Below are 13,834 nucleotides of genomic sequence, written 5' to 3'. Positions count from 1 at the left end.
TGTCCTGCTAAGCATTCAAAATGTGACGAGTACTTTTGAGTCTCAGGGAAAATGTATCTAGTAAAAAGTACATTATTTTCTTTAGGAATGTAGTGAAGTAAAAGTAGTCAAAAATATTAATAATACAGTAAAGTACACATACCCCCCAAAAAGATGTATCTAGTACTTTAAAATATTTTAATTTAAGTACTTTACAGTACTGCTCTTTGTTCTTCAGTTCTCTCTCTCACTTTCTCAGTCTCTGTCTTTATTTCTATTCTCTCACTTTCTTTTTCTTTGGATGTTTTCAAATAGTGTTTAGAAAAATTAATACAGTAGTATTAAAAGGTAACAAACACATTTAAGAAACTGAGATTTTTAACTCTTATTAAAAGCCAATAATGATGCAATGCATGTTGATGACGTGTAATAAACGATTCTACATGTGAGGGATAATCAACAAGGGGCTATGCTTTCTTTGGATAATAATCCAACTCCGTGGAAGGTCCGTTCCACTCTGCTATCGCATAGAGCCCAGAGTTGATTATCTCTTTCATATCATGGTCAGATTGAACACATTTACTGCTAGAAATGTGTAAATTTGCTAGTAGAAATGTGTTCATTTGCTAGTAGAAATGTGCTCAACATTCACTGAAGTAGCTAGCACGTTTACTAGATCGAGAGAGTAGTTGACTTGGTAACCAAACAAACAGACTTTCTAGTTAAGCTAACCAAACCATCAGTCCTCAGGCATGATACAAGTCCGTATTCGATGTCCATCCGTGTCTGAGGACGTCAGTAGATGACACGAAATCTGGCCACTAGGGACAACAGGGAGCGCTGTTACCTTCAAGTAGGCTTTGATTTTGCTAGGGCATTGTGGACAGGGATGGCAGACGTGCGTAAGTCTCTGGTTCCAAAGGTTGAACTTTCGAATCCCACGATAGGAAGTTGTTTTTGATATTTGCGTTTTAAGTCTGTCCCAAACCTTAACCCTTGCCTTGATTCTGACATGAGACTGTGAGACCTTGTTGCGGTCCTAGCTTAATGTTATGAAAATCTAATTCAGCAATGTCAATAATATGTTCAATTAACCTATTCTTTCAAAAGCAGCTCAAACATAGAACATGTAAAAATTGAGTAGAGCCACAATTTCCCACTATAGGGAAATAAAACATTCTCTAGAATGCCCTTCAAGTCAATCCGAAATGAGTGTTCAACAATGCCATGGTATAACATAAAATCCATAATAAAACCCAATGTAGATGATCAAACATTAGCAAGGTAATATATTTGTTTGTAGCTACACTCTTAGAAAGGTTCCCTAAAGAACCATAAGGGTTATATCTCTTGCTTCATATACGGTATAAATGTTCTATATAGGACCCTTTTGTAGGGTTCTTTGATCAGAACCATAGAGGTTCTACTCCACTGAATCAAAAGGGTTCTACACAGAACCCTGCATGGTGCCATTTATGAATTATGGCTACCTCTATTAAATAGTAATACTTTTTGCTAAGAAAATAGCATTTATAGAAAATATTATTTAATAAACAATTAAATAATGGACAAAACAACCCCAGCATAGTTTTTAGAATGTATTGTCATTACTGTATATGCTAACATAGTTTGGAAATATGCACCGGTGACCAGGGAGGCATCTCTTCGTTTGAATCTTGGCCCATGTCAATTCTGGCTGACATCTTTACAATAAAGTACAACTTTGTCCATTAGTTACAGCAAACATGAAAATGTGGCTTCTGCTCCATTCTCAACACCCCCAAACAGCAGACTTCACACATGCAGTTAAGGCAAGCACGGGTTCAATATGCAGTGCAGCGCCCCTGGATGGAGAGCATGTTGTGGGGTTAAGGGCCTTGCTCAAGGGCCCAACTGTAGGGGAATGTTTTGAGGATGTGAACCCAGCAGCCCTAGAGTTATCAAATCAATTCCACCCATTTCTTTCCTGCACCCAGCCCGGGATTCAAACCAGCAACCTTACAGCCTCAGGTCCAATTCCTGCCACAGGTCCATCTCCTTAACCACTGGGCTACCTACCACCAGTACAGTTTGGGTTGTTGCCTCACTGGTTCCAGAGAGAAATAAAAAAGGACCAAAAACACAAGTTAATCTTTGGAAATAAGCATGAATTAATCTGCAAAAATGAAGACCAAATACTATGCAGACATATAATTATTATGATGTTGAAGAACAACTTACATGCAGTTGTTGTCAGCAGCAATCGAAAGTGAGATTCGCTGCCTCTTATAGTTCTTGGTTACTGCCATAAGTTGCAAAACACAGAGAAAGTGTTAAAAGTTATATAATGATTAAGTAGGCTATTGAATCACCAATATTTATTATACTGAATGTATTATCAATTATTTATACATACCTCCTCTCAGTCAGCAACAGTATTCTAATGCCTTCATGAAGCATAGTCCCCTCACCCGACTCCACACTGAAATACTGAAATAAAAGTAACAATTAGCTCATTTTCAATGTCAGGCTGGGTCTGTAGCTATATTTGGAACATACCATAGTAAAACAGTATGTTTATTTGAAAGAGTTGGCTGGCTAGCTTGAAAAGTGGAGAATTAAAGTATCCTGTGTTTTTCTGTTTAATTTCTTGGCGCACCCATCCCGTTAGCGGGATCATTTTCGTCAACATCCACTGAATTCCAGAGCACCAAATTCAAATTAAATTACTAAAAATATTTAATTTTCATGAACTGACAAGTGCAATATAGAAAAACACAGTTTAGCTTGTTGTTAATCCACCTGGCGTGTCAGATTTCAAAAAAGCTTTTCGGCGAAAGCTATCCAAGCATTTATGTAAGGACATCTCTCTCAGCAGACAAAACATTACAAACAGCTAGCAGCCAAGTAGATTGGTCACGAAAGTCAGAAAATCATGTGGAAGCCATAGGAAAATAAATCTGGTTGATATCCCTTTAAATGGAGGGAAGGCATGCAATGGAACAGAGAGATTTCAGGAAAAACAGCACTTCCGGGTTGGATTTTCCTCAGGTTTTCGCCTGCAATATCAGTTCTGTTATACTCACAGACAATATTTTGACCGTTTTGGAAACTGTAGAGTGTTTTCTATCCTTATCTGACTATTATATGCATATTCTAGATTCTGGGCCTGAGAAATAGGCAGTTTCATCTGGGTACGTTTGTCATCCAAACATCATGCAGCCATGCTGCTGCTCCAGTTTCAACTTCCACCTGACTGTGCTGCTGCTCCAGTTTCAACTGTTCTGCCTTATTATTATTCGACCATGCTGGTCATTTATGAACATTTGAACATCTTGGCCATGTTCTGTTATAATCTCCACCCGGCACAGCCAGAAGAGGACTGGCCACCCCACATAGCCTGGTTCCTCTCTAGGTTTCTTCCTAGGTATTGGCCTTTCTAGGGAGTTTTTCCTAGCCACCGTGCTTCTACACCTGCATTGCTTGCTGTTTGGGGTTTTAGGCTGGGTTTCTGTACAGCACTTTGAGATATCAGCTGATGTACGAAGGGCTATATAAATAAATTTGATTTGATTTGATTTGATCAAAATACTGCCCCCTACACTCAAGAGGTTTTAACGTTAGTTAAATAAAGTTTCAAATGTATTTATATAGCCTGTAGTTTATCATATGACTTCGGCTTCATATTTTTGAATTAAATTACCTTAATAAGTTGAACAATAACATGCTTATTGGTAGGCTACTTCTATTGTCATGCTGGAATGAGGGTTGGTTTTTGAATCAGAAGGTCAGTTACATTATGAATTGACCAAAAGTTTCTACGTAGAGTCCCTTCATAAATTCACTCTGGCTATCTACTCCGATTTCAGAGCACTCTCATCTGAGTGTGCCAGAGTGCAGGATAACTGATGAATTTACAAATGCGTGTCAGTAAATGTAAAAAAAAAGTAAATTGTTGCCAGCAGCACAGTTACAGTCACCAACGCTTTAGACAACATGAAAACAGCGTAACCACCTCTGCTAGGGTGAGGAAAATGGTCAGAATAAGGTGTTCTCTCATTTGCGTCTGGAAGTAGCTAGCAAGCTAGTCAACTCGGATCAATGTTACTCCTCTGCTAGAGCGTCCAGGGTGCTCTCTGAATGCTCCAAGAGCGAAAAACTCTGGATTTACTAATGGACAATCTGACAACACCGAATTTACTGAGCGCACTCTGGCACTCCAGATTGAATTTACGAACACTCCCTAAGAGTGTAAGCTTTTATGCTATTATTGTTATTAATATTGCTTCTAGCTAGCAATACATTTGCAACAACACATGTTTGTAGGAACCTTGCTGTTTGCCACTCAGACCTCTGCAACATATGATTTCGATCTTCCCCCTTCCATATTGAGCTAACGGGGTCAGATGTCAGGTAGCCATTTATCTGACCAGGTGACATCATAATGGAGCATCATTGGAATAAATGTCAATGCAAAACAGCTGAAACAAATGAAAAGGGAATGTTAGCTGTACTTTCACAGTTTGATGTGACTGGGTTAGCTTTTGTGAGCTGTTGTTTTCTAAAAATCCCCATTATATTATGGGGTATTGATAAAACCCTCAAAGTTCTTTGCCTTCACTGGGTATATATATATATATATATATAGAACCTTTTATAGTAATGGGTTCTTTACTCTTGTCCAAAGAACCAAAAGGTTCTATAAAGAACCGTAAATGAACCCTTTTTTCTAAGAGCGTTGGTTAAATCCAAATAAACATGTGTACAGTACTGTATACATGAACATAGTGTCTATAGTAGTCTTAATGTTGCGAACTTAACCAATAAAGACCTTTAATTTGCTCCTTTCCTCCCCTTATCCCTCCGCTTCTGCTTCCTTCCTTCCCTCCTCATCCCTCTCTACAAGGTCCAGGACGCAGTGCGCTGTCGGATGGGGGGATGTAAAGATGACAGCGAGAACTCACCGGACTCATGCAAGAACGGACAGGTGCAGATCATGGTGAATAACATTTCATTTCATCTCATATTAGACCCATAACCACTACTAGTCTGGCCCCTGATCTGTTTGTGCTGTCTTGCCAACTTTGGGACCAGGCTACATAACTACATCATGTTGGTCCTAAAACTGCCTTGTTCCTTTTCTCCAAATACTGTCCTTCGCTGTTTATAATCCCAATCCCAAATCGACCACTAGACCCTACACCCAATGCACTTGTGGGGTTTTGAGAGGATTTGAGAGTTGTCGATTTCGGATTAGGACTAACATCCTAGAGCCTCCCGAGTGGTGCAGCGGTCAAAGCCACTGCTTTGCAGTGCTAGAGGCATCACTACAGGTTCGATCCCAGGCTGTGTCGCAGCCGGCTGCAACCGGGAGAACCATGATGCGGCGCACAATTTTCCGGGTTAGGGGAGGGTTTGGCCGACTGGAATGTCCTTGTCCCATTGTGCTCTAGCGACTCCTTGTGGTGGGCCGGGTTCATGCATGCTGACTCAGTTCACAGTTGTACGTTTTTTCCTCTGCCACATTGATGCATCTGGCTTCCGGGTTAAGCGAGCAGTGTGTCAAGAAGCAGTGCGGCTTGGCTGGGTTGTGTTTCGGAGGACGCACAGCTCTCAACCTTCACCTCTCGCGAGTACGTACGGGAGTTGCAGCGATGGGAGAACTACCAATTTGGGAGAAAAAGGGGTAAAAAAAGGACTAATATCCTAGTCAAAATTGATTATCTATTTCCAGTCCCTCCTAAAGATTTTTTCTTAGCGCACCTGTAATCAGTTATTTTCATATTTTCTTCACGTTTATATTGACTCGACAGTGACTGCGGCAGGTTTGTTGAGCCTATAAGAAAGGTCCTTATCATTATGCGCAGGGTGTAAAGTTACACGAAAGGTTACTTTGTCCAAAATCATAATACTCTTGTAAATCATAAAGACATGAAGTGCCTCCCAATGTGGACCAGGTCACAACGTTCTGTCATTTGTATTAGTTACGAAGGTTCCGACGCTGACCACTCCCTCCCCTTTAATTTTATTCACCACACAGTCATTTACTGTAATATTTTGGTCTCTTGAATGGACCGCTAGGAATGTTAGGAGGCTGATGATTTACTGCAAATTACCAAAACACATTTTTTTGGGGGAAAGTACTTGTCTTGAATTTGTTCTTCAAAGCTGTCAGGTTCAGAGTTTTTCCTTGCCTAAAATCACTGACCTGGAAAAGGTATGGCCCAGGGTTGTTCCATGTGATGTCACATGTTCAGGTAATATGAATGGTCTTATTTATAAGGAAACCTACTCCTGCCAAAGTTAACACGGAGCACTGTGCTAAAAGCAGTCATTTCAAATCAATTGGTAAATCCAGAGTGTTTCCAACAGTCATTTTCCAAATGGTATAGTCCTGAATTAATCCCTCATAGTAAAAGGCTCAAGGTGACTCAATGAAAAGGGCAAACTTTACTGGAACCTGTTATAGACATGACATGACATAGCAGCCATAACAGTATTAAGAAGGCCTTATTTAAGATTTCAAGTAGTGTTACCATAAACTTACTTGAGAGGATAGGAGGACATTTTGAGAAGACAGGTGGACATATTGAGAGGATAGGAGGACATATTGAGAGGATAGGAGAAGCACTTGAGAGGATATGAGGACATCTTCACAGGATAGGAGGACATATTGAGAGGAAAGGAGAACATATTGAGAGGATAGGAGGACATATTGAGAGGATAGGAGGACATATTGAGAGGATAGGAGGACATCTTGATAGGATAGGAGGACATCTTGAGAGGATAGGTGGACATATTGAGAGTATAGGAGGACATATTGAGAGTATAGGAGGACATATTAAGAGTATAGGAGGACATCTTGACAGGATAGGAGGACATCTTGAGAGAATAGGAGAACATATTGAGAGGAAAGGACAACATCTTGAGGGGATAGGAGGACATATTGAGAGGATAGGAGGACATATTGAGAGGATAGGAGGACATATTGAGGGGATAGGAGGACATATCCAGAGTACAGGAGGACATATTGAGAGGATAGGAGGACATATTGAGAGGATAGGAGGACATATGAGGGGATAGGAGGACACATTGAGAGGATAGGAGGACATATTGAGAGGAAAGGAGGACATATTGAGGGGATAAGAGGACACATTGAGATGATAGGAGGACAAATTGAGAGGATAGGACATATTGAGGGGATAAGAGGACATATTGAGACGATAGGAGGACAAATTGAGAGGATAGGACATATTGGGGGGATAGGAGGACATATTGAGAGTATGGGAGGACATATTGAGAGGATAGGAGGACATACTGAGAAGATAGTAGGACATCTTGAGAGGATAGGAGGACATATTGAGAGGATAGGAGGACATATTGAGAGGATAGGAGGACATCTTGATAGGATAGGAGGACATCTTGAGAGGATAGGTGGACATATTGAGAGTATAGGAGGACATATTGAGAGTATAGGAGGACATATTAAGAGTATAGGAGGACATATTGAGAGGATAGGAGGACATCTTTAGAGGTTGGGAGGACATATTGAGAGGTTGGGAGGACATCTTGACAGGATAGGAGGACATCTTGAGAGAATAGGAGAACATATTGAGAGGAAAGGAGGACGTCTTGAGAGGATAGGAGGACATATTGAGGGGATAGGAGGACATATTGAGAGGATAGGAGGACATATTAAGAGGATAGGAGGACATATTGAGGGGATAGGAGGACATATTGAGAGGATAGGAGGACACTTTGAGAGGATAGGAGGACATCTTGAGAGGATAGGAGGACATCTTGCGAGGATAGGAGGACATCTTGAGGGGATAGGAGGACATATTGAGAGGATAGGAGGACACTTTGAGAGTATAGGAGGACATCTTGAGAGGATAGGAGGACATATTTAGGGGATACGAGGACATATCCAGAGTATAGGAGGACATATTGAGAGGATAGGAGGACATATTGAGGGGATAGGAGGACATATTGAGAGAATAGGAGAACATATAGAGAGGATAGGAGGACATATTGAGAGAATAGGAGAACATATTGAGAGGAAAGGAGGACATCTTGAGAGAATATGAGAACATATTGAGACGAAAGGAGGACGTCTTGAGAGAATAGGAGGACATATTGAGAGTATAGGAGGACATATTGAGAGGATATGAGGACATCTTGAGGGGATAGGAGGACATATTGAGAGGATAGGAGGACAAATTGAGAGGATAGGAGGACAAATTGAGAGGATAGGAGGACATATTGAGGGGATAGGAGGACATACTGAGAGTATAGGTGGACATCTTGAGAGGATAGGTGGACATTTGAGAGTATATGAGGACATATTGAGAGTATGGGAGGACATATTGAGAGGATAGGAGGACATATTGAGAGGATAGGAGGACATATTGAGAGGATAGGAGGACATATTGAGAGGATAGGAGGACATTGAAAGGATAGGAGGACATCTTGAGAGGATAGGAGGACATATTGAGAGGATAGGAGGACATCTTGAGAGGATAGGAGGACATATTGAGTGGATAGGAGGACATCTTGAGAGGATATGAGGACATTTCGAGAGGATAGGAGGACATATTGAGAAGATAGGAGGACATCTTGAGAGGATAGTTGGACATATTGAGAGGATAGGAGGACATCTTGAGAGGATAGGTGGACATATTGAGAGGTTAGGGGACATATTGAGAGGATAGGAGGACATCTTGAGAGGATAGGAGGACATATTGAGAGGATAGGAGGACATTTTGAGATTATCAGTATACAGACACACAACCAAAGTACAACCAAAGACTAGAGTAACTAGTCCCTCCCATTCTCCCCCTCTATTCTCACTTACATGTTCACCCTCTCTTCCATGTTCAACTTCTCTCTTACATGTTAAACTTCTCTCTTTCATGTTCATCCTCACTCCTGCATGTTCATCTTCTCTCTTCCATGTTCTTCTTCTGTCTTACATGTTCATCCTCTCTCTTCCATGTTCATCCTGTCTCTTCCATGTTCATCCTCTCTCTTCCATGTTCATCCTCTCTCTTACATGTTCATTCTCTCTCTTACATGTTCATTCTCTCTCTTCCATGTTCATCCTCTCTCTTACATGTTCATTCTCTCTCTTCCATGTTCATTCTCTATCTTACATGTTCATTCTCTCTCTTACATGTTCATTCTCTATCTTACATGTTCATTCTCTATCTTACATGTTCATTCTCTCTCTTCCATGTTCATTCTCTATCTTACATGTTCATTCTCTCTCTTACATGTTCATTCTCTATCTGACATGTTCATTCTCTATCTTACATGTTCATTCTCTCTCTTCCATGTTCATCCTGTCTCTTCCATGTTCATCCTGTCTCTTCCATGTTCATCCTGTCTCTTCCATGTTCATCCTGTCTCTTCCATGTTCATCCTCTCTCTTCCATGTTCATCCTCTCTCTTCCATGTTCATTCTGTCTCTTCCATGTTCATCCTCTCTCTTCCATGTTCATCCTCTCTCTTCCATGTTCATCCTGTCTCTTCCATGTTCATCCTGTCTCTTCCATGTTCATCCTCTCTCTTCCATGTTCATCCTCTCTCTTACATGTTCATTCTCTATCTTACATGTTTTTACCTTGTCTTTTTCCTTCTCTTTCTTATTCTCTTCATCATTTCTTCTTCCCCACATATCACTTACAATCTCTTCTTATTAATGTTTCTAATCCATCTGAACTGTGTCCTCTCCTCCATTCCCTCCACTCTCATCTCTCCTCCTCTCACATCTCTCCATCCATCTCTCCCACCATCCCTGCATCAGAAGTGTCAGAACATGTCCTACTGTGGGCAGCAGTGTGGCTCTCTGCGCTACAGCACTGGCACTGGAGCTTCTCCATGCCCGTCATCGTCATGCCAACAACAGTCATCATGCCTGCCACCATTCCACCCTCACCAGGGCTGTCAACACAGCTGCCAACAAGGCTGTTACCACAGCCTGCCCCACAACAACCATATGAACCATGAGCACATGAACCACACCCTCAACCATGCCCATAACCAAGCTTACAACAACAACCATGGACATAACCACAACCAGTACCCCAACAGCAAATCAGTATGTCAACCACAGTAGATAGATACTATGTCCTAAAGTAGCCAATGCTGTGTGTAGCCATATAGAACATCTGGTACATTAGCCACGAGGTTTCCAACAATGGTTCCCAAATTGTGGATATACTGAAATGGCTTTCAATTTATTTAATACAAATGTTATTAGCCTGCAAAAACAACTAATGTTGTTTTATGGTCCATTGGGGAAAATTTTTGGAAATCACTGGGCTGCAGTAGATTAGTATGTAGATTGGTGCCAGTAGGGATCTTGAACTTCCGTCTGGCCCAGTAGACCCCACATGTCTGAGTTATAGTCTTAGCTTCCACCAGTCAACGTTGTTTCATGCTGCTTTTTTATATCTAGATGGAAGTCTTTTTAGAGGAAGTTTTGGGATACAAATGTTGTTTTGTTCTTGCATTTATTCCAATAATAATTCAGCCATAAGTGAATGGGAGTTCTCTTGTGCTTAAGTGGTTACCAGTGTTGGCTGAACCCAGGCCTAATGTGAATGTCCTCCACAATAATGCCTGGACAAACAGTACTTAGTAATGATGCTGATGGTGAACCTGATTCACTTTACATACTCAGCCTGTGTGTGGGTGTGAGAGAGAGAGGGGGGAGAGAGATGAGAGTCTATATCCTCATTTGTCTGTTTAGGCGAGAGCCATTTGTGAGTCAGTGTGATTTGCGTGCTAAGAGCTTTCCTCTCCTTTGAGACCTGCATTCATTCTCTCCCTCTTTCAAATGTTCTGTTTCTCTTTCTGTCCCTTTAATTATCTTTATTTCTCTCCCCCTCTCATGCTCTCTCTTTCTCTTCCACTTTCCCCTTTCACTGCCTTTCCTCCTCCCTCCAGCTCTCTCCCTCCCTCTTCACCCCCCAGCTCTCTCTTTTACTTTCCCTCTCCCTCCATCTTCTACTCCCCCCTCCTTTTTCCTCCACTGTCTCTCTATCCCTCCCTCCCTCTGTCTCTCTCTGTGGCGTGCCAAAAATGCCTAATAGTTTTATATCCACACAAAGGCTTTTGTGAGCGGGCTCCATAGAGGATTCTAGGCAGATCGGTGCTGGGGGGAGAGAGGAGACAGATGAATGGCCTGGGTCTGCATGGCAATGAGGGGCCACATTAAGTTGGGGAGGTTTTAATGGAGGCCATTTTGGAAAGACACACTGGAACTTTCCCTCATTCAATCCAATCAATCTGTTTGTGTGCTGATATTTGTGTTGTTTTTTTCACCAAGCAATTTGTTCTAACAAATTATCTCGTGGAGGTTACAAAAGACAAGCTGAGGGCAATGAATGCAGAATGCTGGGATGAGGAAGATGATAGTGTTTGGTTTAAAGAGAGAAAGGTAGAGAACTTGAAAGAGACCAGTGACTTGAGATCGCCATTGCAGACCGACAAAATGGAAAAATAGCCAATAAGGTGTCATTCAACATGTTTAGCCATTTGCTCTTGATTGATGGCAGTTACAAGTCTAGGGTAAAGTAAGTGCTTGAAATGATGTGTTGAAGATCATGTCAATTATGGATGCACTTTACTCACTTGAAAACAAAGCAATATTAGAACCAGCATTCTTGAAAAAATAACACTGACCTGATTCTTTTGAAGCAAAATCATTATCTTTCCTCATTCTTCTCCTAAACACATACTGATAGAAAGATTATAGGAGTAGCTCAGGTATCTGTTGTCACTACCAGCCATTCTGATAACAAACACACTCCTTAGTAGAAAGGGAGATACTGTAGGATGCGTGCCCAATGGCACCCTACACCCTAGATGGTGCACCCCCATAGGGCTCTAGTCAAATGTATTGCACTATGTAGGGAAAAGGGTGCCATTTGAAGATTCGACGATACGGGGCTTGAGTCTGCATCTCTTTGTCTCTAAATCATCTGTAGCACCATTAGAAAGGTTTAGCCTAACAGCTCTGTCTCTAAATCATCTGTAGCACCATTAGAAAGGTGTAGCCTAACATCTCTGTCTCTAAATCATCTGTAGCACCATTAGAAAGGTTTAGCCTAACATCTCTGTCTCTAAATCATCTGTAGCACCATTAGAAAGGTGTAGCCTAACATCTCTGTCTCTAAATCATCTGTAGCACCATTAGAAAGGTGTAGCCTAACATCTCTGTCTCTAAATCATCTGTAGCACCATTAGAAAGGTGTAGCCTAACAGCCCTGTCTCTAAATCATCTGTAGCACCATTAGAAAGTTTTAGCCTAACATCTCTGTCTCTAAATCATCTGTAGCACCATTAGAAAGGTGTAGCCTAACATCTCTGTCTCTAAATCATCTGTAGCACCATTAGAAAGGTTTAGCCTAACATCTCTGTCTCTAAATCATCTGTAGCACCATTAGAAAGGTGTAGCCTAACATCTCTGTCTCTAAATCATCTGTAGCACCATTAGAAAGGTGTAGCCTAACAGCCCTGTCTCTAAATCATCTGTAGCACCATTAGAAAGGTTTAGCCTAACATCTCTGTCTCTAAATCATCTGTAGCACCATTAGAAAGGTTTAGCCCAGGGATGGGCAACTCCAGTCCTGGGGTCCGGGGAGGCGTCACTTTTTTCTCCATACCGAGCAAACATAGCTGATTAAAGTAATGACAATCTAAATTGATGATTAGTTCACTATTGGAATCAGGTGTGTTAACTGGGGCTGAGGCAAAAGTGTGACACCAATCAGGCCCCTGAGGACTGGAGTTTCCCATCCCTGGTGTAGCCTAACATCTCTGTCTCTAAATCATCTGTAGCACTATCAGAAAGGTGTAATCTAACCAGGGACTCTTCTTACTCTTCTGTTGCCCTAGTCGAGACCAAAAAATGCTGCCCGCAAAACTAGAATAGTCCCAGTATCCAAATTACTTTGAAAAGACATCTAAAGTCTACGTGTTTTCCAGATGTTAAAGATCAATTTAAGTTCTGAATAAAAGGTGGAAAGTTATTTTCTTTGTTTAAAATACATATTTTCCAGGATGTTTCAAATACATATTTTCCAGATGCCTTTTCCAAATCAGGTTCTAAATCATATTTTCCAAATCAGGTTCATTTCCAGTTCTGAATTAAATGTTAAAATACTTATTTTCCAGAAGTTTAAAATATGTATTTTTTAAGTATTTTCCGGATATTGAAATCAGGCATATTGTTGGATCTGAATGAAAGTTGAAAATAAGCCATTTATAGACGTTTGTGTTCGGGCCAAATCAAGGCTTGGACGTCTATGATTGGTTCAGATTTTGTCTGGAACGGACCAAAAATCTATGTCCGTGGACATTGAAATCAAGGCCGGTCTGGATTGTACCAAATCTGAACCAAGCAGACGTCTATGAACGGTTCAGATGTTGTCCCGACCGAAGCAAATGCCAATATCCGTGGATGTGGAAATCAAGTCCGGTCCGGACTGTACCAAAAAAAGACATTGGCTCTTCCAAAAGACATTGGCTCAAGCTTACTGGAGTGTAGCCTACCATGTTCAACCTACCATGCGGTAGGCCCACCGTTTGGAAAACAGACCGTTGCATTGGCTTTTTTAGTCCTGATTCCTGTGACAATTCAATTTGACTATTTAAGCTTTGAAAATCAGCTACCCAACTTTATCAGGAGGTATCATGAGCCTATTTGCAATGTGTTTACACAGTGGGAAATGCAGAAGTTTTTGTTTATTCGCTATGATCAGCTTGTTAAAAATTGAAGTATACAAACTAGAAACCACTGATCCTGACAATGGGGTGAAACTCATGGACAACAGTTGTGATTGTCCATACCATATTGTCCATTTGACTT

At 41.1% G+C, this 13,834-nt stretch overlaps 1 protein-coding gene across 5 annotated transcripts in view; it reads left to right on the top strand.

Moving 5' to 3' along the window:
* adgrb2 (adhesion G protein-coupled receptor B2) overlaps positions 1–13,834 on the top strand; it is a 501,873-nt gene that overhangs the window by 408,425 nt on the left and 79,614 nt on the right. For 3 of the 5 annotated variants that reach the window (XM_031793151.1, XM_031793149.1, XM_031793147.1), the window contains one exon: positions 4,865–4,957. In XM_031793151.1, coding sequence (XP_031649011.1) covers positions 4,865–4,957 — 93 coding nt within the window. The remainder of the gene's footprint in view (positions 1–4,864; positions 4,958–13,834) is intronic. The other 2 variants (XM_031793150.1, XM_031793148.1) reach the window with 1 other exon arrangement.

The sequence above is a fragment of the Oncorhynchus kisutch genome, linkage group LG17, assembly GCF_002021735.2.
Source record: "Oncorhynchus kisutch isolate 150728-3 linkage group LG17, Okis_V2, whole genome shotgun sequence".
NCBI lineage: Eukaryota > Metazoa > Chordata > Actinopteri > Salmoniformes > Salmonidae > Oncorhynchus > Oncorhynchus kisutch.
The sequence above is the reverse complement of the archived record's forward strand: the minus strand, read 5'-3'. Positions and strand labels throughout refer to the sequence as shown.